General features: G+C 40.5%; 1 protein-coding gene across 5 annotated transcripts in view; it reads right to left on the minus strand.

Moving 5' to 3' along the window:
- The window catches only part of Pkc53E (Protein C kinase 53E), a 70,357-nt gene that overhangs the window by 2,179 nt on the left and 44,075 nt on the right, over nucleotides 1-24,103 (minus strand). Inside the window, exons 2-10 of one of the 5 annotated variants that reach the window (XM_089596983.1) lie at nucleotides 22,861-22,892; nucleotides 22,688-22,770; nucleotides 6,179-6,290; nucleotides 2,832-2,960; nucleotides 2,495-2,648; nucleotides 2,182-2,410; nucleotides 1,300-1,608; nucleotides 566-657; nucleotides 254-455 (exon numbers count right to left, since the gene is read on the minus strand). In XM_089596983.1, the coding sequence (XP_089453109.1) occupies nucleotides 254-455; nucleotides 566-657; nucleotides 1,300-1,608; nucleotides 2,182-2,410; nucleotides 2,495-2,648; nucleotides 2,832-2,960; nucleotides 6,179-6,290; nucleotides 22,688-22,770; nucleotides 22,861-22,892 (1,342 nt within the window). Of the gene's footprint in view, nucleotides 1-253; nucleotides 456-565; nucleotides 658-1,299; nucleotides 1,609-2,172; nucleotides 2,411-2,494; nucleotides 2,649-2,831; nucleotides 2,961-6,178; nucleotides 6,291-17,501; nucleotides 17,614-22,687; nucleotides 22,771-22,860; nucleotides 22,893-24,103 lie in introns of all 5 variants that reach the window. The other 4 variants (XM_023390465.2, XM_014359938.3, XM_014359962.3 and 1 more) reach the window with 4 other exon arrangements.

The following is a 24,103-nucleotide window of genomic DNA, read 5'->3' on the forward strand; positions in this document are numbered from 1 at the left end:
GGCCAAACAAGTATCGTCGCATCGTTACTATACTTTACTCGGGACGTCGAGTGATTTTTATCCCGATAAACTACCACGAGTACAAAAGTTACGAAAAAAAAGCCGATCCCCGGATCTCAAGTTCGGGGAGAAACAGAGCAGCCAGTCTTATCTCCCTGCCGCATCGAACTTTGGCAAATACGGAGCTTTTTCTGGCACGTACGATGCCATCGTCTGATTCGTATCGACAGCATTAAGAGGAAAATTCTCTCACCTCGGGCGCAATGTAGTCGGGCGTGCCGCAGAAGGTCTTGGTCGTTTTGTCGCCGTTGATGCCCTCCTTGCACATACCAAAGTCTGCGATCTTTATGTGACCGTCCTGGTCGAGCATGACGTTGTCGAGCTTCAGGTCGCGGTAGATGACGCCGCGCGAGTGCAGGAAGAACAGCCCCACCGCTATTTCGGCCGAGTAGAATCTGTTGGAAAATTATTTGGTTTCACTTATTTCGCTTTGATATTTTTTTCCGATATCTTGCGAAAATAACATCATACGATAGCGCAAAAGCGGTATTGAGAGGATGCTTACACGGCCACGGGCTCCTTGAATTTGCCGCACTGCTGGATTTGGAACATCAGATCGCCACCGTTCACGTACTCCATCACGAAGAATAGCCGGTCCTGAAAGCGTGAGTTACTTGCGTATACTTTTTCTCATCACTTTTTTTCGAAGTATACTTTTATTTAACATAAAAATCATTAGCAGTGGTTCGACACACGAATAGGACGACGCGATTGCTGTGTATACGCCACGACCGTTACAGCCGGAGATAACCATTTTTTCATACACAAGTTTCATTTGACAAGTGATGAGTGTTATTTATTGAAGACTTTTTATGCACCGATACAATAAGTGTGTTTTAATTAGACTAACCGAATTAGAATAGCTTTTGCATGAGATTGCTGCACTATACTAACTAAGGACGGTTTGTATGAATTGAATATTCATTTTTTTTTTTTTTTTCATCAACTAAATGGGTAATTATTTATGAGCGCGAAAAAACTAGCTGGCACATTACTAGCTTGGATTTTAATCATCACTTAAATGGACAAGTAAGACGCTGTGAGTTGAACTGTAGCAGAGATAGAGTATTAAATTTTATTTCCGTAGTATCAAGTGACGATCGTACCTAATGAAAAAAAAAAAAAAAAAAAAAAAAAAAAAAAAAAAAAAAAAAAAAAAAAAAAAAAAAAAAATCCAAACACGACTCGTTTGGTTCTACATATGCACGTTCCGAATAAAGAAAGCTCCACACAACCCACCATAGTCTGGAAGCAGGAGTGCAGCCTGACGAGGAAAGGCGGCTTGTGCGAGAGCGCGAGCACGCGCTTCTCGACCATCGTGCACTCGATGTCATCGTCCTGGATGATGATGTCCTTCTTGAGGATCTTGATGGCGTACAGCTCGTCGGTGCCCTTGCGCTCCGCCAGTAGTACCTTGCCGAAGCTCCCCTTGCCGAGCACCTGCAGGAAGTTGAAGTCCGAAGCGCGGATGAGATCGCTCTTGCCCATGTTGTGCGGCACCTCCTTGTCGTGCGACGGTGGCGGCTTTTTCACAACCGAGGCCGATTTCTGAAGACAATCACCGCGTAATGCTCGCCCTTGCTTTCAGCTCGGGAGGGTTTAATGGTTGTCGGGGGTACACCCTTTGGTCTTTAACTACCATATTTGCACGATTACTATTTACAGGCTAATCGTTTTCCATACAATACGTGGCTGTGGATCGTTTTATTTTCCTCCACACCGATGAGTACGACATAACTACATTATAAAGGATGGGTTCAACAGATTTACGCTTGAAAAGTTTAACTACATTGCAAGATAAGATACGCTCGGGATCACCGAAAGTCGTCTTGTATTAAATAGCAATGATACAAAAAAAAAGACTTTTAAATGAATCTACGTTGATCTAAATACAGCACCAAAGTTGGTTTACTTTAATGCATACCGTCAACTCCACTCCACTCGGTCGTCATGAACAAACCACCTGTTCTACTAACGAATGCAAGAAAGCGGAAACAACGTCGTTTCGGCCTCACGACAAGCTCTTGGTGTACCCTCTACAGAGCCACCGTAAACTACGGGAAGAGAAAAAATAGGCGCTAGGCAAAAGCAAACTAGCTTGGACTTACATACCGTTCGTACCTTCATCTTGGACTTGAGCTCGGACAGGTCGACGCCCTCCTCGGCGACCGGGACGTTGTAAAACTCGCCCTCCTCCTGGGTCAGGAGTTTGAACCAGCCCTTGGCCGGGGCCTTCATCAGCTCGGATATCCCGAAGGACAGAGAGCCCATGAAGTCGTTGCGCGACGTCCGGTCCCAATCCCAGACCTCGAGCAGTATTCGCCTGTCCTTGTCGTCGGGCTTCAGGTCGCTTTGGAATCAAGACGGTTATTGTTTAGTTGGCTGACTCTTTTCTTTTTTTTTTTTTTTTTTTTTTTTTAATTTAATCACTTACACGACAATCGTCTCGTTCCATTCGGGGTTCAAGGACGACTTGATGGTCTTTGTCTTTTTTTTTATGTTCTCGCCGTCCGGGATCAGTTTCAACTTCACGTACGGGTCCGACAATCCGTTTGGATCCATGGGAATGAGGTTCCGACCTTGTATGACTGCACGGCAATATAGGGAAAAAATTGTTTTTTTTTTTTTTTTTTTTTACTTTAAAAGTTAAAACGCATCATAAATATCTTAATAAAAAAAAACTAACTAAATAAATACATGGAAATATATACATACAATTTAGTAATATTTTGCGTACAATTGTATTAATTTTAAATGAAAATGTATTTTACTTTCGACTGATAGCTTGTTCCCACTGATTGAGAGGTTGACCTCCAAACGGCCTCGTCTTTCCGTGTGGTCGCATCCGCAGAGATTCGGTACACTGGGCTCGCATCGTTTGTGTACGTTCATGTCACATGCTGCGGTCCACCAGATACATCATCGTTATTAATCAATTACCAAAGTTCTTTTATTATATCCGTGGATGATAGAAGTGATTTTCATTGCACGCGAGTCCGGCTGATCGTGAGTGGCACGATATTATGGTTTTTTAATAGATGATGGAAACAAAAATATTTAAATGGAAAACTCGACCGATCTGCCGGACTATTTTTTTTTTTTTTTTTATGAATAAATAAAAAGTAGTGAGATTAAACCATGCTCGAGTGATTGCGAGTAATATGAAAATTTGACAATTCAAAGGTGAAACAATGACACTGCACAGTGATTATGACTGTTTTTTAAAGCATACTTGCATGAATCCAGGATTATTCATTCATTTTTTTTTATTTATGATTATTTGATGGGTGAAAAACTAGTGAGTGTGAAGAAATGAATAAACTCGTTTCCAAGCATTTTCTCGTCAAGTGCACAGATACATCATAAATACACATGAGACTTTATTTTGAAAAAAAAAAAAAAAAAAAGATTACATAATGATCACTACAAAAAAAAAGTTATTTATGAAATATAGAGCGTGTAAAAAAGCTAACTAATGATAAGGTGATGAAACCTTGAAAGTTAAAAAATAACTTGACAAACGACAAAACTTGAATGAGTCTCGCATGCATCAGAAAATTAAGATAATTGGAGGAACGAAAACTGTATGATTATCAAAAAAAAAAAAAAAAAAAAAAACCAACGCTTCCACGTAAGTGGATAAATACACATGTAGCACACGTTATACAAAATCTTGGGGAGGTATTGTTGTGTACAAACACACGCAGAGAGAGAAAGAGAGATCGAGTAATTGAAATCAGAGTTTGTGCAGAAAAATGGGGAATAAATTGCACAAAATACAAGAGGATTGATTAAAAATGACAAAATGAGCTGTAAAAAAAAAACAAAATATAGGATCTGCGTGAAGAGCGAAGAATGATCAGTTCCTTTTTACAACAGCAGACAGGAAAAGATGATTTAGTTGATGTTTTAAAAATTCATCGACACATGAAATGTATCAATGTTATAAGTTGAATTTTATTTGAACGTGTGTAATTCGATATCACAAAAATGAATTTTATGGAAAGTAAAAACAATTTACCGTGCTCTATATCAATAGCATCTTTTGTTACATCGATTATTAGATAAATAGACCATTTGCGTCACAATGACTTGTTAGCTGAGTGAAAAATAGATTGCACTTTTTAAACTCATTGTTCTTTCAAGTGGCGTTTTATTAATTAAAATTATAGTGATCGTATGATTATGTTTAATTTTGTACAAATGAAATCAAGACAAGATATGGTTTTATGATTAATATCGGTAACGCTTATTTTTAGAATCAAAGGCCTCGACTCTTGCAAAACCTTGCTGGTATCGACGTTTACGTATAAGCTAGTAAATTATTTATCGCGTGGTTGTTAAATATAATCCAATTGTTTCGTTCAACCGTAAAAATATGCGCTCAAAGTCACATGACAAAAAGGACCATTTCGAGTGCCACTGTTTGTGCCCACTTTCCCGCGAACAACGTATCAAAGCTAAAAATCGAGATTACGATTCGGTTTATTTGACTCATTTGGTTTGTTGTGTAATGCAAGCAGAGTTTACAAATAGGAGTAAACAAGGGCTTAATGGAAATCTGGTCGGGCGTAATTGTACGCTCGAATCGGACATCCAATTTAACGAAAACCACAGTAATCACGACAAATTTACTATTTACAGGGGCATCGATGAATATGCTTGTTTACGTACCCCTAAGTGATGATCGATAATAAAAAAAGTACCGAATAGACGCGTATTACGGCCCATTAATACTATTATGCGGTGTATAAAATCAACGAACCAAGTAATGCATCATCATCACAAATGTACAGTGCCTCAGAAGGGATGAACCGAAAACACCGTATCCGTGTCACGATTCACGGAGACGAGATCATGAAAAACGTGCGTGAAATGAAAAATGCGACCGATGCGATTTATCCTTGCCCGAGAAAATATCTCAGCTCGAGGCGGGAGTGTCGCGATGGGCTCACTTTTTTTCTCCATCAGCCAATCGTAAAACCCTGCGTGATGCGGCACTTGGGACCCTTCGATATTTTCGTTTTATTCGAAGCTTCATTTTTCACGTTTCTTCTTTGTGGGCATACAATGTAACGTATGCTTCATTTCAAGTATCTGTTTTGAAAAATGGAAAAAATAATTTCTTTTCCAACAATGGTGATATGACGTCAGAACAACCGATAAAGTTACACGTACACAAGAGGCAATCGGAACAATAACGCGTTTTGTGAGCTTGCAGTGATATACTTCGAGACGTGCGCGTTTTGTCGGACAAAGAGTCTTCCAGCCAAGCAAATATCTCACAAATACGCGTAGAGCGTCTTCACGTGAGGATAATTAAAGGATTTTACTCAATCTAGATACGAGATTTAGTTTTTGATGTGTATATAGGTACGTGTGATGGAGAAGATGTGAGAGACGATAGGTATATACTAAAGCAAAATATGCACGACGAAAAGCCGATTTTCAGATTAGTCGCGAGGTGTGTATGTATATATGGCTTGACAGGATGATTTTCTCATACTGCGTGTAATATGTACGGGAGAAAAGTGACATTCTTTTTTGGGCATGAAAATGGATTATTCGTGACTCATCGATGGACACTGGGGTCTATACAATTTTTTACCAAGTCTCCGTTAGAAAAGGCGATATGAAAGTTTTTTCTTTACCATTTGAGCAGAACGTCACCTGTAATCCTTTGTAAGAAGAAAAAAAAAAAAAAAAAAGATGATTTTTAACCCTATACATAGGAAACCAAAGGAATATCGCACCTCAGTTGGAGAAGAAAAGCACCAAGCACAGCATGAAGTTGTGCACAATGTATGTACCAACACCTTACCAGAGCTACAATGTGACTGAAAAAGCGTCTCTTACGCATTTATCACTCGTTTTTCCCTTTCACTGGTTCAATGCCGTGGATACAAGCAACATGTACATGTATGTATGTTTGATCTAGCATCACTACTCTATACGCGTAAAACAGTGTCATCTATGAAAGTGAATGGAATTTGTTTCATGAGAGCTATAGAGATATATCTATATGGAATTAAAAGATCGGATATTATATTGACGGAGATGGTGATTATTATTATTGTTGTTGTTGTTGTTGTTGTTATTGTTGTTGTTGTGGATATACCTTTGCACTTGAGTCCCTGATTCGTAATGCCGTGAAGCATCGAACCGCAGTGGTCGCAGAAGGTTGGCGTGATGTACGAGAACGTTTCCCATTTGTGCGGCACGTTCACGGCCTAAGGAACAGCAAGCAGCATCGTCGCATCGAAACGCGAGTACACGTTCCGATGGAGATTTTTGTTTTTTCGTTCATTGCAAATACACACACGTTGTACAAACTATTATTTTGGTGTTTTTTTTTTTTTTTTTTTTTTTTTTTTTTTTTGGCTGGCGTCTAAATCTATTGATGTGGAATCAGAAGCGGTGGAGAGACAATGGTTGGATACGTTTATAAAGTTTTTGCGATTACTTTACTTTTATTTTTTTTTTTATTTCCCCAATATACTTGTCACGCCTTACTTTGTTCACCTACTGAAAGATTTTGTTACTCTATTACGATTATTTATACAAACATAATTTGGATGGGGTTTTGATATCAAGATAAAGTATATTTATTTATAAGTTATTTGTGAGACTGGTAAACCAGCGGTACCCACTGATGGCTACGAGTATTGGTTTTCTGCAGCTAACTGATGCAAGCATCATCTATCGTATTACCAAGGACTCTAGGATCAATATATCAAGTGTCAGAAACCCATAATACTAATGAACGCTCCAACGATACGATCTTTTGATAATGATCTGTAATTAATACCTTAAAAGCTATTCACTAACTCAAAGAAGAAAAGTATGACATACTAAAAAAAAAATTAACATACACATCAAATTTTCAAATTTTTCAACAACCTATCAGTTGTCAATACATCAATGATGTACTATTTACAAATAGAAATAGAACAAATTGCGTCACTAAATCTCTTGAAACAAGAAAAACTATGTAGTGTAAGGGTGGGTTAGAAATTCACTTATTTGGAGGACAAACCGAGCAATGTAAAAATCAATATCGTCTCCTCCGACCCCTCATGAATTCTCATCCAAAAAATTCCTCCACCCCCTCGTGCACGTAGCAGACACGTGAAATCCTTGGCAGGCCATTGTCTATATCCCCTCGGAACGGACTCCCAAAGCCCCCCGCCTCAGTGGCAGTGCAGTCCTACACGAATTTCTACCCAACCACGAAGCAACGCAGCCTCGAAGCGCCGAGTGTGCCTGACGCGCGCGTACATCCGCGTGTGTCGATTCAGCGGAACAATTTCACCGACGCGTTTACAGATGTGCTAGGGGCAGGATGAGAGCCCCAATCATCGATTATCTGTGCACACGCGCGCCCGCACATGTGATCGTACGGATATTGCCGAGAGAGAGATGTAAATGGTAGATCCGGTGGTGATGTGCTGTCATCGGAGCGTTTCCTGATAATGGAATCCGTCCTAATTATCAGCTGTACACGGCCACGAGCGCTATACGTATACGAGTTACATGGTCGGCAATTCCTTCGTAGATCTCGTTAACTGACGAAGGCTATTCTGGTTATCGCGTCGGTTTCCATTATTCCCACGGAAATTGACGAATCGAAAATTGCATCTGTTTTCAAAAGCAATTAATATAACTCGTATACGTGCGTTCGTGTGTCACGTACAAGATTGCTCATTGTTGTTTGTTACGGTATCATCATAATAGTGTACACCGAATGATGTATGAATTATCTGTGATTAGGAGGGCAGGTACGTAAATCTCGTCTGATTTTGCATCGTTTCAACCTTTAACGAGATTATACGGGCGGCGGAGATTAAACGTTTCGAGGAAATGCGCTTTGAAGCATGATTGAAATTAATTATTTAGTTAGTCCGTTTCGTTTTGTTTCGGATTATGATTGGATTATCCGCAGTATCACAAAAACAGTAAAATAATGGATGGAACCGACGAGTTTAGCGGTTCGTACAAATGTTGCAATACATGTGCGCGTCTGACCACACACAGATTTTACTACTGAAAATCATGCAACATGATTTTAATTGTTTGGCTTCACGTGTGATTTTTGAACGAATTAATTGGCTGATTAAATAATTGAGTTGTTCACGAATAATGTTACTACAGGTCTGAACAGTTTTGGAATTACGTGTCAACAGAACGTTAAAAAATAATAACTCAAATCACTCGACAGCTTATTTAGGAAACGGTTGTTGAATATTATCCAACGCAGCAGTTAATCAAGAGTGAAACATGATCCCCGCAACGATACGGCACTACGCAAACACCGTTTATCGGTATTACGGACTACGTCCAGCCGCGAACATGAAACTTTCAAGTAGTAAGACTCTAGAATTGGTCAGCCAAGCGTATTTCACGTGCTCCCGATTTCGTGCTTACCGCCGCCATATCAGTGGTCCAAAAACAGACCGTGGGTGGGGCTCATTTATGCAAATGACAGGCAAAATTCAGCAAGTTGCCCGGAGCAACTACTGTATGCTTGTCCTTTGGTGATATATAGGCAAATATTATTTCTGCCGTCGAGTGTGGAGCGGCGAGATTACCCTTCAGACTGACGAGCTAAGAAATACCGTGTGTACTCAAGGTTAGTGGCTCCCTGGAGTTGTTTACGGTGTGTTTGAGTTTCCTTGGTTTGCTCTACGTTGACGTGAGAGGATAAAAAAGCTACTTGGGTCTCACTTCCTTTTTTTTTTTTTTTTTTTTTTTTTATTTCTTTCATCTACTTTACTGGAATATATGTGCCGAAGCGGGATCTTCGAATCCTCGATAACTTTCATTCGCTTCCACTGGCGAGAACCGTAGCAGGATCTCTGAATCCTCAATACAAACAAAGACCATGTTCGCGCTGTCTTGTTTTTTGATAGAAAAAATAAGAGTTATTCCGTTGAATTGTTTTTTCATAACACGAGGGAAAAAGAAAATGGAATATTAGCATGCAGAGTTGTGGGCCAGTCACGCAAAACGCATTTCCCCAGAGAGAAGGAAACGCTTGGGTTTTTCTCATGAATTATTCCGTGTATCGCTTTTCTGTGGAAGTGCGTGCTATATTTTTCAAGACAGTAGACCTTGAACGTCGTACTTTTAGCTGATAATGCATTATTGAAGCAATAAAGTAAGTATACATCATGTCTTAGTATCAAAACGTTTTTTTTTTTTTATTTTCTCAAACAACAGATCTTTATAAAGGCAACGGTAATACATTTTCATTGTGAAATCATGTAAAAACAAAGAGTGTACATGCCTTCGGTTGAATAAACTGTTGAAGACTGTTTGCGGTAAAAAGAAAATATTTGCCATTTTTATGCGATTCATTGCTAGCATTTTCTGAAAAACAAAATGCTCATTCCAAAAGTGTATTAGACAAAAAGTGTCTTAAACTGAAATCTATAGTCTTATGAAAAAATAAAAAAAATAAAATTCCTCAAAATAATCGCGTGCGAAGTTTTTAGTTTCCGGACGTGTAGTATTGAATACATCGTAATAAACTAGAAAAAAAAAAATTATTTCTCAGACTATTAAAAAACTTCAGGGTGAAAACTTCAAATTCCAACAAAGTACAAGAAAATTCGTAGCGCAGCTGGTGACGAGAACAGCCAAAGACGCAAAGGAGACAAAAGAAAACGATGGAAAGAAAGGCAAGTTTTCCGAACTCCGACGATCAACCTGTTATACGTTCTCGCTCGCGTGGAAGCGAATTCAACAAGGTCGTCAGCTCCAAATGGCTTTTTGCCCCAGTTTGTCCTCCCTCCCTTCTTCTCGTCTTCCTCCTGAAACGTGTCGTGCAGTTTGTAAAAACGAGGCTCTGCCACCTGTCTCTCCGTCAAAAGGAACAATGAGACAATGAGTTACTCTGATGATGCTCTTTTTTCCTTTACTTTAGAGATCGATGCCGGGTGTTTGACCCTTTTTGGTTTTCAACTTTTCAATTTTTTACTCCTACCGGCTGTGACGATGAAACCGTTTGATCGAAACAAAAGGAATACTTTGTAGGAACATTACGGTGTTTTCCGATGAGAATATTTTTTAATCGTTACGACTGCCAAGATAAAAACGGTCTTTCTGTCGAAATATATCCTTCCACCCGACTGCTTCCGGCATCGTCAGTAGAACTATTTCTGTCCCATTTAACGTAATTCTATCTCATACATTTTTCACAAACCACAAATGGCCGTCAGATGAGCACGCGTAGGAGGAGTATGAGGGAAAAAAGAAAATCTCGCTCGCCATGGGCAGCAAAAAATTAACGCTCGTTAAACCAATACACGTATGCTCGGAAGCTGATAACTTCAAACAGAGCGGCGGGACAAAAGTACCTCGCGTAAATAAAATCGAGCGATATGCGTTGCCAAACATTGTTAAAGCGGCAGTCGTATGAGAAGAGCAAACATTTTCCTACGAGCCCCGATTTTTTTTTCTCCGGCACAACAGCTTAAAAAAACATATATCCTCGCGAAAGCAAACGAGGCTTCTGTACACAACGCCTAAATCTTATCTTCTCTAATTAACTTTCATTGTTTTTATCCAGAGGGATAAAGTTACACGTGCCCTTTTTTCATTCCATTCTCACCGTCAGCGAGGGGGAGAAAAAAAAAGGAATTCTCTTGGCACTGCGTGGAACCGCTGATTTTGCTCTTTTGCAGCACATCGCGGGAGCAGAAACGTAGCGTGGAATTACATTTGCCACAGCGTTAATGCACAATGCGCAACGGCGGCCCTGAATGAAAATAACATCCGTGGGACCCGCGTTGTTCTTAATTCGCTTGTCCAAGCCAGAGGCACAGGGTGTATTAGGATCTTTTCTTTTGTGTCCCCGAGTATCTTTGTGATTCGCGACTGGAAAAATCAGATCTGCAAGCTATTGTGTGGAAAGTGAAAAATTTAATTTCAACAGCGGGACGAGTCGAGTAAATTTTTTTTTTTCTTTTTTTTTTTTTTTTTTTTCATCTCCGTGCATGTGGAACGACGCGAACGGTAAAAATATACTTTGATCTGAGGCAGATTGAATTTTAGCAGCAATATTTCAATATTTTTTCATCGTTTTTACATCCTTAGCGTTAAACAGAATTTCTAGTTTAGTCGGATCGAAAAGCTCCTCTTGCGAGAACGTCAAAATGACCACCGAACACGGGAGCTAAAGAGAGAAAGGGGGCGCTCGACACGAGGAAGCTTTCCGACGTGATCCTGTTACTCGTTCCTTTTTTTTCCATTTTCCGCTTGTTCGACTCGCGACGGACAACCGACTCGTAACCCAAACGAGAGGATTTGCGGGGATCCCTGCAGGGAGAACTTGTTGGAAATTGCGATGGAAGTGCTGGTGGACGAGTCACGGGAATATGTACGAAATTGGACGTTGTAGTCGTCGTTGAAGCGCGCTCGTCCGGGGATTCGAGATTTGATGGATCGAGTGCCTAGTTGTGCACGGATAATTTTTTTTTTCCAGCCTATCCACTGGCTGTTCTTTTTTTCCGCGTTTTTTCCTTGAAAAATAAGAAAAAATGTGCTTCTGATTGAAAAACTGGTTTCAAGTAGATAATACCGTGTGTGGTAAGATATGACCTAGTGTGCTGTAATGACGCGCATATCATTGACTCAAGTCAAACTTGCAAGTAGAAAATACCATGTGTGGTGAGACATGGCCAAGTTACGTTTTAATGACACGCGTATCGTCAAATCAAATCAAACTTGCAAGTAGATGATTTCGAGTGTGGTAAGACGTGGCCAAGCATAACTGCAAGTATATGATACCATGTACGGTAAGACGCGGTTAAGTATAATTGCAAGTAGATGATACCGTGTGTGGTAAGACGTGTCCAAAGTATAACTGCAAGTAGATGATACCATGTACGGTAAGACATGGTCAAGCATACGTTTTAATAACACGCGTATAGTTGACTCAAATCAACTGTGCAAGTAGATGATACCGTGTACGATAAGACATGGCCAAGTATGTAGTAATGACGCGCATATCGTTGACGCAAACCAAACTTGCAAGTAGGTAATACCGCGTGTGGTAAGACGTGGCCAAGTGTAACTGCAAGTAGATGATACCATGTACGGTCAGACATGGTCATGCATTGGTTTTAATAACACGCGTATAGTTGACTCAAATCAAATGTGCAAGTAGATAATACCGTGTGTGGTAAGACGAGGCCAAATATAATTGCAAGTAGATGATACCGTGTACGGTAAGACATGGACAAGTATTAATGACACGCATATCGTTGACTCAAATCAAATGTGCAAGAAGATAATACCGTTCGCAGTAAGACATTAAATTCGATTGACTCTAATATTAACCAAATCCTTTTACACCGGCAAAATTAGATAAATCGAGTCCAAAGTGGAATCGGAGAGTAGCTTTGATCAAACCGTGAAAGACAAATCCACCGAACCGAAACGACAACATCTGGACCAATGAGACACCGCACGTGTTAGAGAGAAAAAACCGGGAGGGACGGAGTTTGATTGATTTTTCGAACTAAGCAAGTCTTCCTCTTTAACCATCTGACTAGGCTCGCTTCTGGTATGTATATATACATATAGAGCGCGCGGTGGCTCAGTCGGCTAGGTCGTGGATTGGGACGCGGGAGACCACGGTTCAATTCCTGGCCAGTGCAACTTTACGGGCAAGTACCTCTGTGATTTTTCACATGTGCTTTTTCACCACGCAATGCTCCTCGAGGAGGGTTTAGGCGACCTTCTCGCAGCATAATTGCCTAATTTCCCCCTACCCCCTCCCAGTAATGGGAGGCCTCCCATCCCTCTTCCCTTCCTTCTCCAAAGTGCTAAGTGCCCATAGTAGTGCCCTTATTAAAAGGAGCCGGACGGAGAGCACTATAATATAAAAAAAAAAAAAAATATATACATATAGGTGCGAGGGTGAAAAAAATTCCAGCTGATTACTCGAATCGCTTATGGGAAACGGAGGCCTCTTCGGACAGAAGGAGCTGTAATTTTAGCGGTATAGTTCTTTTTTTTTGTCATTCTATTGTTAAAGCATTAATGGACTTTCTCTATACAGTTTTCCTAGTATTAAGTGGGTGATTTGTAATCTGATTAATTACATAGTTTTGATTTGCTTTTTTGTCCTCAATGTAAACTTGATGTGATGTTTTCTTTTAATTTTAAGGTAATTTCAATTCATTGTATACTCAAAAAAAAAAAAAAAATTACTTTTCATTAAGGAAAAAAAATACATACACAATTTCCTGTAAAACACTTCAAAACAGTTTAAAACAGGCGAAGTCTAATGAAAAATCTATTTTTGGAGCTTGACGTAAAAATCGACCGAAACAGCTGATGGGTGTGTCCATAAAAAACATCATGGTCAATAGGAAGAACAGCGAAAAAGGAAGCGAGAGAAAGCAGCCCAATCGTCAAAATCCATTAATCGGCGATTGCTCGACTGATTCGATTACCGACTCGATGACGTTAAGCAACTACAGTCGAAACGAGTGGGAGGTAAAATAGCCATCATCCAGGTGTACGTTTTCAGAAGCTCTGTGACGCGTGACTTTGTTGATTTCCTCTCATCGCAGCTCCTGTACATGTGAAACAGTTATGTGTCTCTTGTTGTGTCGTTGAAAGAGAGAGTGGGTGGATATGACGGTACGGTGATGATGATCGCCGAAGTCGAATCGATGAAATTTCAATCCGTCATTCATTTGTCCACGCGATTCGTTTAGACCAGTGATGTTTTTAGTGTTTTGCGATGATGAGAAATTATTCGATGATGTTTTTTAGATGCATGCAGTTGTTGCTTTAGACGAGTGTATTTTTGTGAAAAATGGTTACTTTTGCGACTGATGATTATCGTTGAAAACTTGCTTAAAGTATGAATACGTGAATGTAAAATTGTATCCTTTACGAAATAAAACTGAAATGTAAACATCGAGTGCGAGGTAAAATAAAAAAAAACATTCTCAAAATCAGTGAAATGTGTTTGTGATAAAACAAGAGTATATCATAAAAATCGTAATGAAATAAAAACAGTACAAAAAAAGGTAAAACGAATCGTGCTATGGAGAAAAAGGTATGTGTATTTATCGTACACAGCATTTGAGTGTTAAAATACGAGACATCGAGGGGGAAAAAAAAAATATAGAAAACCGAGAAGAGAGAAACACGTGTGAAGAAAAAGGGAAAGAAAAAAAGCAAGAAAAATGGGAACGGCGGAAATAGCATTGGTAGATTTATCGAGTAAATATAATAGAGGGGCATTGACAAACGTCGAAAAATACATAAACTTGAAAAGAGAGCTCGGGAAACTGTGGACAAACCAGCGAAAATGGAAATCAAACAATAAAATTTTTTTTTGGTCCATAAAGATTAATAATGGACGATAAAAATATTTGTACGCACCGTTGGTGAAATAAAATTTTCGAACGAAGAACAAAACAAAAGGATAGACGCTGAAAGCTGCGAGGGATAACGACAGTGAGAAGAAGAAGAAGAAGAAGAAGTGAAAGGGGGATAGAATTAGCAGACAAAATTATTATATGCAAGGAAGAAAACAGACATTGACACTTAAGACAACGAATGCTATCATATAATATAATCATTACAATAGTAATAATGTGACACCCAATTAAAAGTTGTTTAATATTGTTTTGTTGGTTGCTTTATTTATTCGTATTGTTTAAGAACAAGATTAGAGTTAAAAAGCAACAAATAATTCTTGGAATTTTACAAATAAAATGGTGCTTTTTAAAGTACACATTCTTTGATACAGCACCATTTAGATGTAAAACAGTTTAAGCCAGTATTTTATTAGAAGCTCATACTCATTGGAGCTCGACTTTTTAGACCAGAAAGGAGACATATTTAAGTTTGTTAATTTTTAATCCACATACATTTATTTCTAAATATATTTACATATTTACAAATATACAAAAAAAACATACATCTCTCAAACTATCCTGTTAAAAAAATCGAGCATAAATAATTATCGAACGCGTGTTTTAAAAGTTATCTTCCTTAGTATTTGCAAGTGCTCGAAAAATGTTCTTTTCAACAGCGTAGTTCTCGATAAACTTCAATGCACCCAGAGAAAAAAAGCACACGTAACGTATCACATCCTCACTCGTAAGAAAGCTGTCGTTGCACTCCACACGTACGCAGACAAAAACAAAATAAGAGAGATTTTTGTACGTCTGGTAAAGGCACAATCGGGATAAGAGAGGACAGAAGTATTTTATGGAAAAGTTTCAGAAAATGATACACGACAGAAAGAGAAAAGGAGAAGAAAAAGTCGAGGGTGGATAAATTTACGTAAGTTCCGACGTATGGAAAAGGAGAAAAGTTGTCGAAGGATTGGAAAAGCTGCTGTGGCAGTGCTGATGGCACGACCTTAAAGTTTTTACCATTGGATCGCGAAAAGGACGGACACGGGCGTGACGAGATCTGGTATCTACACGCCACGCCGATTTTGCCCGTTTCAAGGTGCTTTCCTATCTATTTCTTTTTTTTTCTTCACAGCCTATGCGTATACATGCCATGTTTTACTCGTTTACTGTAATATATATAATTTGCCCACAAAACATCTTTTCCTAATCTCATACAAATATTATTAAGTTATGTTTATAACGTGAATTTCTGTTAAGTAAATTGTTCACATAGCTGATCATTTTTTTCGCAATCAGGTAAAAACTACGAGTGTGTATAGCTACAGGTTGATACGCGAGGAAGAGATGACGGATGCTCGCATGTACATCTCAACGAACGCGTGGACTGGGATTCCCAACTCTCCATCCGCAAATACCATGTTGTACGTGAAAATTGTTTTCACGACACGCGTCAGTTTTTGTCATGCACCCCGGGGGAATCGTACATTCGCTGTCACTCGACTTTTTTTTCCCCCACGGGCGCACGATTCGTTTATTTTTGCCTCTTTGTCACCGATTATGCGATTACTTTATACATCCGATGTCAGCACGACCATTATCATTTTTTTCCACTCTGCGATATAGTATAAAAATCGCGAACGCAAGCACCGATACTTTGGTTCGACACTCCATTATCCGCTCGTCGAATACTTTTCCATCTGATCATACGCACCCCCTGCCGTCGTTCCGATATTGTATCAAAGTTTCACGTCGCCGCATAAATTTCCATAAAATCTCATCACCGGAATCGCGTGGATGCAAAGCACATCCATCTTCGAAAACCATACGCGTCCGGTTGATCTACTCCACCTTCGACAAACAAAATCATCGCGAACGAGGCAAATGATCGCGTGGACCTCCATCCGGGCCCGGTAACAGAAACATAAAACGATTTCTTCGCTCGTTAAATCGCCATCTCCTCGAAGAGCTGTCGTAAAACCGAGAGAACAGGGAAAAATAAAATAAATCACAACACCGGTGGGTGTTGCGTCGGTGCAGCAGTGGTCCGCTATTAGTTCTGATCCCACGCTCGTCGGACTTAACAGCCGTTCCGTTGGAAAGAAAAATTTCGATGCTCAGACACGCGGTTTCCCGAGGGATAGCCGAGGAAGGCACGCGAGGTGTATACTCATAAAGCTCTCACCTGTTGGCAACGGGCTCGCAGATGGCACCCACGCGTGCATAAAGATGAACGTCACGGCAATCGGTTGAGAGTCGCGGAAAAGTCGAAGCAGTTCGTGTGTGAAACGAGGAGGAATCGGGAAAACTCTCGGTTTGCGCGGGTGAGGGAAGCCGAGCGGAAAAGTAGAGATTTCAAAGTGCAGGGAGCAATTTTTCCACGAGATGTAGGTGGATACTGGTGGGTGTGTGTGTGTACTTTTTTTTTGCATGGCGTGCACACAGTACGTGGGAGGATAAAAGTATAGGTTTTGAAAAATGTTAGCTGGCTTACGTTGCTCGGATGGGTGGGAAGGTTTCGCTCGACTGCAGGGAAAATTCGAGCGATCGGGGTGCATATTGCGAGCTTAATGCGTTTTCAAAAAGAAGTAAGTTCAAGGGTGTTTTCGAGGAAAGGTTATTTTTTTCGCAAACGAGCTTTTGATTACAAAAAGGGGGAGGGGGAAAGTGTGATTTTGTATTTTTTTTTTTTTTAAGAGCAGGGAACCGAGGCGAAACGAGAAAGCTGTACATATTACGTGAAACAGATGGTGAGGAAAAGAGAGTGTATTATCAAGAGGAAAGATTGAGCCTTGTACGCCAGTCACGGTACGAAATCGCTGAATTTCAAAAAAGAAAGGTAGATAAAACGTATAGAAAAACAAAGCGTCACTCGCACACAACAGCACACGAAAATAGTACATCATAACACGTGTCAGCGCAAGAAGAAATCTGCGTGTACATGTTCACAGAATAAGTAAATGGGAACAGTTAAGAAAGAAATGTAAGATAAAGGAAACGCTATTTTTTTTTTTTTTTTTTTTTTTTTTTTTTTCTTGTGTCAACAATCGGTACCTTGGCATCTCATGCCCTGGTGGATGATACCGTAGAGCAGGCTACCGCAGTGGTCACAGAAGGTGGGGCTGTTGTACGTTTGCACCTTGAATTGATGCTTCGTCCTCATGTCCTGTGCATTTTCAGCGACACATACATCACATATATGCATATATATTTGTACACATGTCATAAACACCTAAGTCAATCGTACCCCGTGCGTATGCATTTTTCACATGTTATTTGAGCAAACAGCGTTATTTTAAAACACATAAAGTTAAGGGAAACATCGAGAGGATGGATTCATAGTCGAGGGGGTGTTGGAAAGTTTTAATTTACGCAAAAACCAAGCATAGTCCGAGTTCTCGAATCTAGAGTTTTCATGCCTTCGAGACATTACAGTTGACTCGAAGCAGGAATCGTTGCACACACGTACAGTTGGGAAATTGCGTTGAATCAAAGGCTCTTTATTTGTCATTTCCCCAAACGCTTTATCATAAAAGTTCCTCAACAAAGCAGAGTCGCTAGACAAAAACCTCATTCCTCACCCACCCTCAAAAAAAAAAAACAACAACAGAAAAGAAAATTACAAAAACAAAAGGGTTCACCCAATCCTTCAATTTACAGTGCACTCAAGCATAAAAATAAATAAAAAGGAGGGGGAGGGAAACAAATTTGCAACTGCACCGGAGGCCAAGCGATTCGCCGACAGCGAGGTAATCTAGATCGAGCATCGGTGTACTCGCGACCCTTATCCTCGTCCTCCGCGCGTAAAGCACCCGAAACATGAAATTCGCTCGCTAAGAGCATACTTACCATGCAGGTATTACTCGTGGTAAAATAGTAGGTATAGTAAGCGGATGCTGCACACACACACACACATACACTTGTGCATGTACACGGTGCAGGGGGGGGAAGAGGGATACAGGGGAGAGAGAAAGGAAGGCAAAGGGTCAAGGACGCGGGCCGGATGGGGTCAAGAGAGCACGGCCGGAGTCTTTCTGTGTGCCGGCGGGCAGGCGTGTGTTTGCCACAGAGAGAGAGAGAGAGAGAGTGAGGCCGCGGGATATTATACGCGCTGAGCCGCTCCAAAAGCTCGAATTATTAGGCGCGCCTGCCTATTTCCCCCTTCCTGCTTTTTTGTGTTTCTCTCAGATATAAGGAGTCCAGATACACGTGGTTAAGAAATTTCGTGCTGCTCCTTTCTTCCTTGACCACGTGGTGTATGTGTTAGTATACACACCCTCCCCTGCGTTGTTTGGTTAAATACCGTGAGCACGAATGTCGTCAGTGGCTTGGAAACATTTTTCCTTTCCCGCTTCCGGCTGTATTTTTGTTTGTTCGCTCGTTTGCCGAGGGGGTAGAATTTTTTGAAGGGCCAAGCCCAAGTGGCTGGATTACGCGAGAGTATTTCCCGTTGGAGTGACGTCAAATCAGCGGTTAATAAATTACGAGGAGGCCCTGGTAGAAGAGTGAGTCACGCGCAGGATTGCCCGACGCACCTTAGGATTCTCGAGTAGGCGTGTGTGTAAGTGGAGGGTAATCTCTTTATCTTTCCACGTGATTTTGGATACTTTGTATACTCTGCGATGGAAATTGGATGCGAAATCGAAAGAGGGAGAAAAATCCAATCGACATTCCACGATTTGGATCGGGTAATCGTGCCTGCTAGTCCGATGTAATTGCACGTTCAAACGGCGCGCGGTAATTGAGAAATTCTATAACAACAGAGAGAGAACCTCGCGATTTTTTTTTTTTTTTCATTTTTTTTTGCACGAGCGAGACCTCGTGTGTATTATTGGATGAATCTTGAGTCGCTCCTGCATTACAAAATCCGTCGATATATATGTAAATAAAAGTTCAAAACTTTGGGTATTGGAATATATTTTTCAATAACTTATTCGGGAGATGCATAATTTTTTTTTTTTTTCGGATTTGAAGGATCATCGGGATGCAATTTCGATTTTGACAAAAAAAATCCATCGAGCTGTGATGTTAGGAGCGCTCTGGTGAGTTTATTGCGATGAAAATCTTTCGATCGCGAAAAATGAAAGGAGAAATCTCTCCGGTCCCGGGTATAATAATAAGAACGGACTCATCCGCTTTCCGATAATGCACCGTTATTTCTTTTCGCAAAATTGGACTCCTTCTCCGCACGTAGGTATACATACGTATATTTCGATGGCAACGGCTTATGATGGTCCGAAAAAGTAAATTAAAAAGGCCTTTCTCGATAGGGAAGAAATGAAGGCGATACGCCTATTCGTCAAATTGATTGAAATAACGATTAGCTCGATTATATAAAACGTTTAACTAGACCTCACATAATTTCTTACTTTCTCATACGTATGACCCTTACACCACGAAAGTGCTAAAAATAGCCACTTATGGCAATTGAATTCCAAGAAGGGCCATAAGAGCTTCTTACGTCTGCCGTGTCTGATTATTGGCTTAGCTGTACTACTGTACCCCTGGCGCGAGAACTCGACTCATTAACGGCCCGTAATTATCCCACTCTGTCGCGTACAGCTGTGGGTTTGTTGGCGCTCAAGGGTAGATATACGGCCATTACGAGTAAAAGTAGTGCGTTTGACGGATATGTGTGTGTGTGTGTGTGTGTGTGTGTGTATACCCAACGGGCGCCACTTATCGCTCCCAATACCAAGGCTACGTGTCGCGAGAGTTAATTACAGTATTGGGTGATTTCCGGAGCTGTAAGTGCTGTTTTATGACCGATTGAGATTTCGCGTGACTGGAGAACCAAACGTGAACGATTTTTCTCAACAAGTCGGGTCGTTTTATACTGATCGGTTCTACAAAATGAGGAGTTGAAGAAAAGAGCGTTTGAAAGTTGTACCGTAGATTCGAGATTACATTTTGACTACTTCATCATCTGTCAGGGGAAAACGATGGGGGGTAGTAAAAAGACAATTCGATTTCAATGTTCCCTCGATAGCGTCGGAAAGGAGAGGATATGCGTTGGACGACTGTTCAGAACTTAGTCGTTGAATTTATATATGAGTGGCAGTTTACTCACAGCGAGGAAACATTCGTCCACTCGCAAGTGAGTGAAAAGTCTCTCTGGGAGTGAGAAAATCATGCGTAAACATTTTTGAGAGTGTACATGTTTTATACCCTTACGAGTACACACGAGAATCGTGTGAAGGATGGAGCATTAAAAATTTAACACGGCAAAGTTGGCGCGTACCGAAGAGCACACGTAAAACACACGCACGTATGCTGCTTGCTACGCGGTATAATATCCCCGGAGGCTCGTTTTACTTCTCCACGTGTACATTTTTACGTCAGACTCTACTCTTTTGGATCGTTCGTAGAATTTTTTATGGCACGAATTATTCATTTTTTGTCTGTCCTTGGGTATTCGAGAATTGAAAAAAGTTGAATTAAAGTTGAGCGAATTCCAACATTTTTCTAAGACATCGGAAAAAAAAACACATCAAATTGATATGCGTATAGTTTATGATAAGACTCAAAATAATTGTGTTTTGGCCAAACGATTGACGTGAGTGTTTACGAGCTTTCCGTTCCTCGCGAGCTCGGAGCTTCGAAAAACATTTCAATATTTCTGCTTCGCACGAGTGAAAAATGATCGCCAAGCGAGTCCATTCTTCAGAGCTATCATCTCGAGTTCTTGTAAAATATGGAAAACAAAAACAACGATAAATCGTGCCGTACACTTTGACGAGAAAACTGAATAATCGAAGAAAATTTGAACGGTCATGATTTTTTAAGGATTTTTTCTGGCATTTGAAAGGTAAAAATAATAATTTCAGTAGAAATGGCCCGAAATAGTCAGACGCAACGCATAACACTGGATGGTTTAAATTCGAACAATTTTACCCGATAGGTGTATTGACTAGCAACAAACTTTTTACGTCCCAAAGGAAACAATGTAAAATAATGGACAAACATTCCTCATACATCCCAAAATATAATAAAAAAGGAAAACCAAATACAGCTACTCACTCACCGCCCACACGTTTGTACCCTATACGTACAAAATAAAAAAATCAACTCATACGTGCCACTTTTATACAGTAGGGGAAAAACGTAAACAGTCGTGTTACATACGCTTCCTCTCCCTCGTCAAGACAATATTGTTAGTCACCCCCCCCCCCCCCTAGGAGTTAGAATTGGCCCTCGACACGCCTCTGGGTATAGTGCCCTAGGAGGGAAAGGACGATCCATCTCAATGCTCCTTTCTTTCCTCGCTCTTCCCCTCGTTACTAATATTCGACCGAAATGACTGTATGTGCTTTTTTTTGCTTTGGTGTTGGAGACCTTCAGTAAATTTGAAGGAAAATATATACAAATGCGCATTTCTCACTCAAACACCAAATTGTTCTACAGTATACAAAACTAAACGCATAATAGGTGATTCAAAGTCCAAGTCACGAGCGCAGAGCCTAAAAAGGTGTTACTTATACACACACACATACCCCCTCGTGGTCCACCCCCGCGGGGCATCCTGTGCCACGCGCTTTTGTCTCCATTCCGTCTCCTTGCTCTCACTATTTTTGTACTGTCTTTTTGTCCGTGTCATTTTACCATCTCGCGTGTTTTTCTCTCTTTTTTTTTTTTTTTTTTTTGCTCTCCATCTCTCTAGGCGAATGAACTGCGCCCCTTTCTTTTTTCCACCGTTCGGGCCAGCCTTGGCGCACTTTTTTTTACTTTGATCCGCAAACTTTACCCGAGAACTTTGTGAGCAGTTTTTTTTGTTTATGCTACTTCTCCCCCCATTTTTCTTCTCAACAACGACAAATCTTTTTATTTTTATTTTTTTTTTTACGTAGAAAAGCAAAAAAATAAAAGGAGATAACTGCATCGAATCACATATTTAAGATGAATGAGAAATTTCAAATAATGCACATTAACGGACGCAAAGAAATGCTCAATCTTGCGGAAGCTTCAACTGGTCAAGTTCGATCTGTTTCCTCAAGATCGACTCGCGAAAAATGCCCGACTCTGCGACCTCATGAAGACGCAATGGAGACAAAAGCTGAGAAATGCTGCTAACTTCCTTTAAAAAAGTATCCTCCTTCCTCCACTCCCCTGCCCATCTCCCCCCCCCCAAAAAAAACTATAGAAACTGATAGGAACTTCTCCAATTCGCGAGTGAGTAATCATGAAAGGGAGAGGGTGCGAGGGCGAGGATGGGATTGGGGCTTAGAAAAGAGACAACTTACATCGGAATCGACTCCTTTGTCGGCGCCCGGGCACTGGAACGACACGTACTCGTGGCATCGCTTGTGTACCACGAAGCTGCATACTGTAACAGAGAGAGGGCCGAGACCAAGAAACGTGAGTAAGTGCAGATTGTCGCCGCTTGTCTTTGCGTAGTGGAAGCATTATGGCTTACCTTGGCACTGGTAACCCTGCTTTCCGAAGCCCCTGCAACAGATAACAAAATTTTGCCTCGTATAGTAACTAGTATTGGAAAAAATTTAATTTTTGGATTTTCACTTTCATTGCCTACTACCATATAGAAATTATTACAGTAGCGTAAGGATTTTGTTTTTATTCTTTTACATTGATTCACGTGGGCTTTCGAACAGTACGAGCATTACAACGCACTTTAGGTATCTCTTGAGGTTTGGGAGCAAGAAAAGAACCTGTTTTTTATTTCCACTTTCAAAGGCGACCCAAGTGCTTCATTCAACATTGAGCTCTGCCCTCGCCGATCCCCGAAGGCACGCGCGGGCTCATCAATTATTTTCTCAGCCGTGCAATGAAAATCACACATGTGGTTCTCGCTACTGGGGGAAAAAAAAAAAAACAAGTCGGTGTATCTATAGGAATGTCACCCTACGTCTCATCTATTTCATTTGGCGTGGCGTTACATGTATTATGGAGTAATATGAAATTCGATCAAGCACAATTGAGATAAGATTTTTCTATACGCTGTTTTTTCGTGTTCGTCTATTTTTGGGGTTTTGAGACCAGAAAAAAAAAATCTGTGGATCTTCGTTGGTGCGCCCAATATGGGATAACTTGATGGACGATAGTAGGACTTTCTTATTGATGTGTCACACGTATGCACGCGCAGAGAGAAATTATCGGGGAGTGTGGTCTTTTGACGGAATATGTGTCATCACGAACTTGTGGTTATCAACCCTGACTTTGTAAAATCGTGCATTTATGGTATTGACATGGGCTTTTTGTATCAAAAAGAAAAGACACGCTATCGCTGTGTGCTCAAAATACAAAAAAAAAAAAAAAAAAAAAAAATTCGTTTCGTTCCATCAAGAACTTTGTCTTCCTTTTTCACTCGAGTATGATCAAAAAGATAGAAGCATTCATTGTGATGAACGTGATTACGTGGCATTGCACGCATTCCTAACCGAACTGTGATTAAATGAGTTAAGTTTGGGTCGTAAGTTTCGCTCTATACCAACTAACCTGCTGTACTTTGTAACACTAGAGTTAGTGCACGCGCTTTTATGTATACGTAATAACGAAAAATTCGACTCGTTGCAACACGAGCCTTTTTCATCGTCAACAGGAGATAAAAAGCTCTGGTCAATACTATATTAGCAAAAAGCACAACGCATGTTTCTTGGCACCCCTTGTCGGGAGGTGTTTTTCGAGCGACCACCACTACT

The sequence above is a fragment of the Copidosoma floridanum genome, unplaced genomic scaffold (genome assembly GCF_036245765.1).
Source record: "Copidosoma floridanum isolate Cflo_tuat_1 unplaced genomic scaffold, Cflo_Japanese_pri ptg000030l, whole genome shotgun sequence".
NCBI classification, from domain to species: Eukaryota; Metazoa; Arthropoda; class Insecta; order Hymenoptera; family Encyrtidae; genus Copidosoma; species Copidosoma floridanum.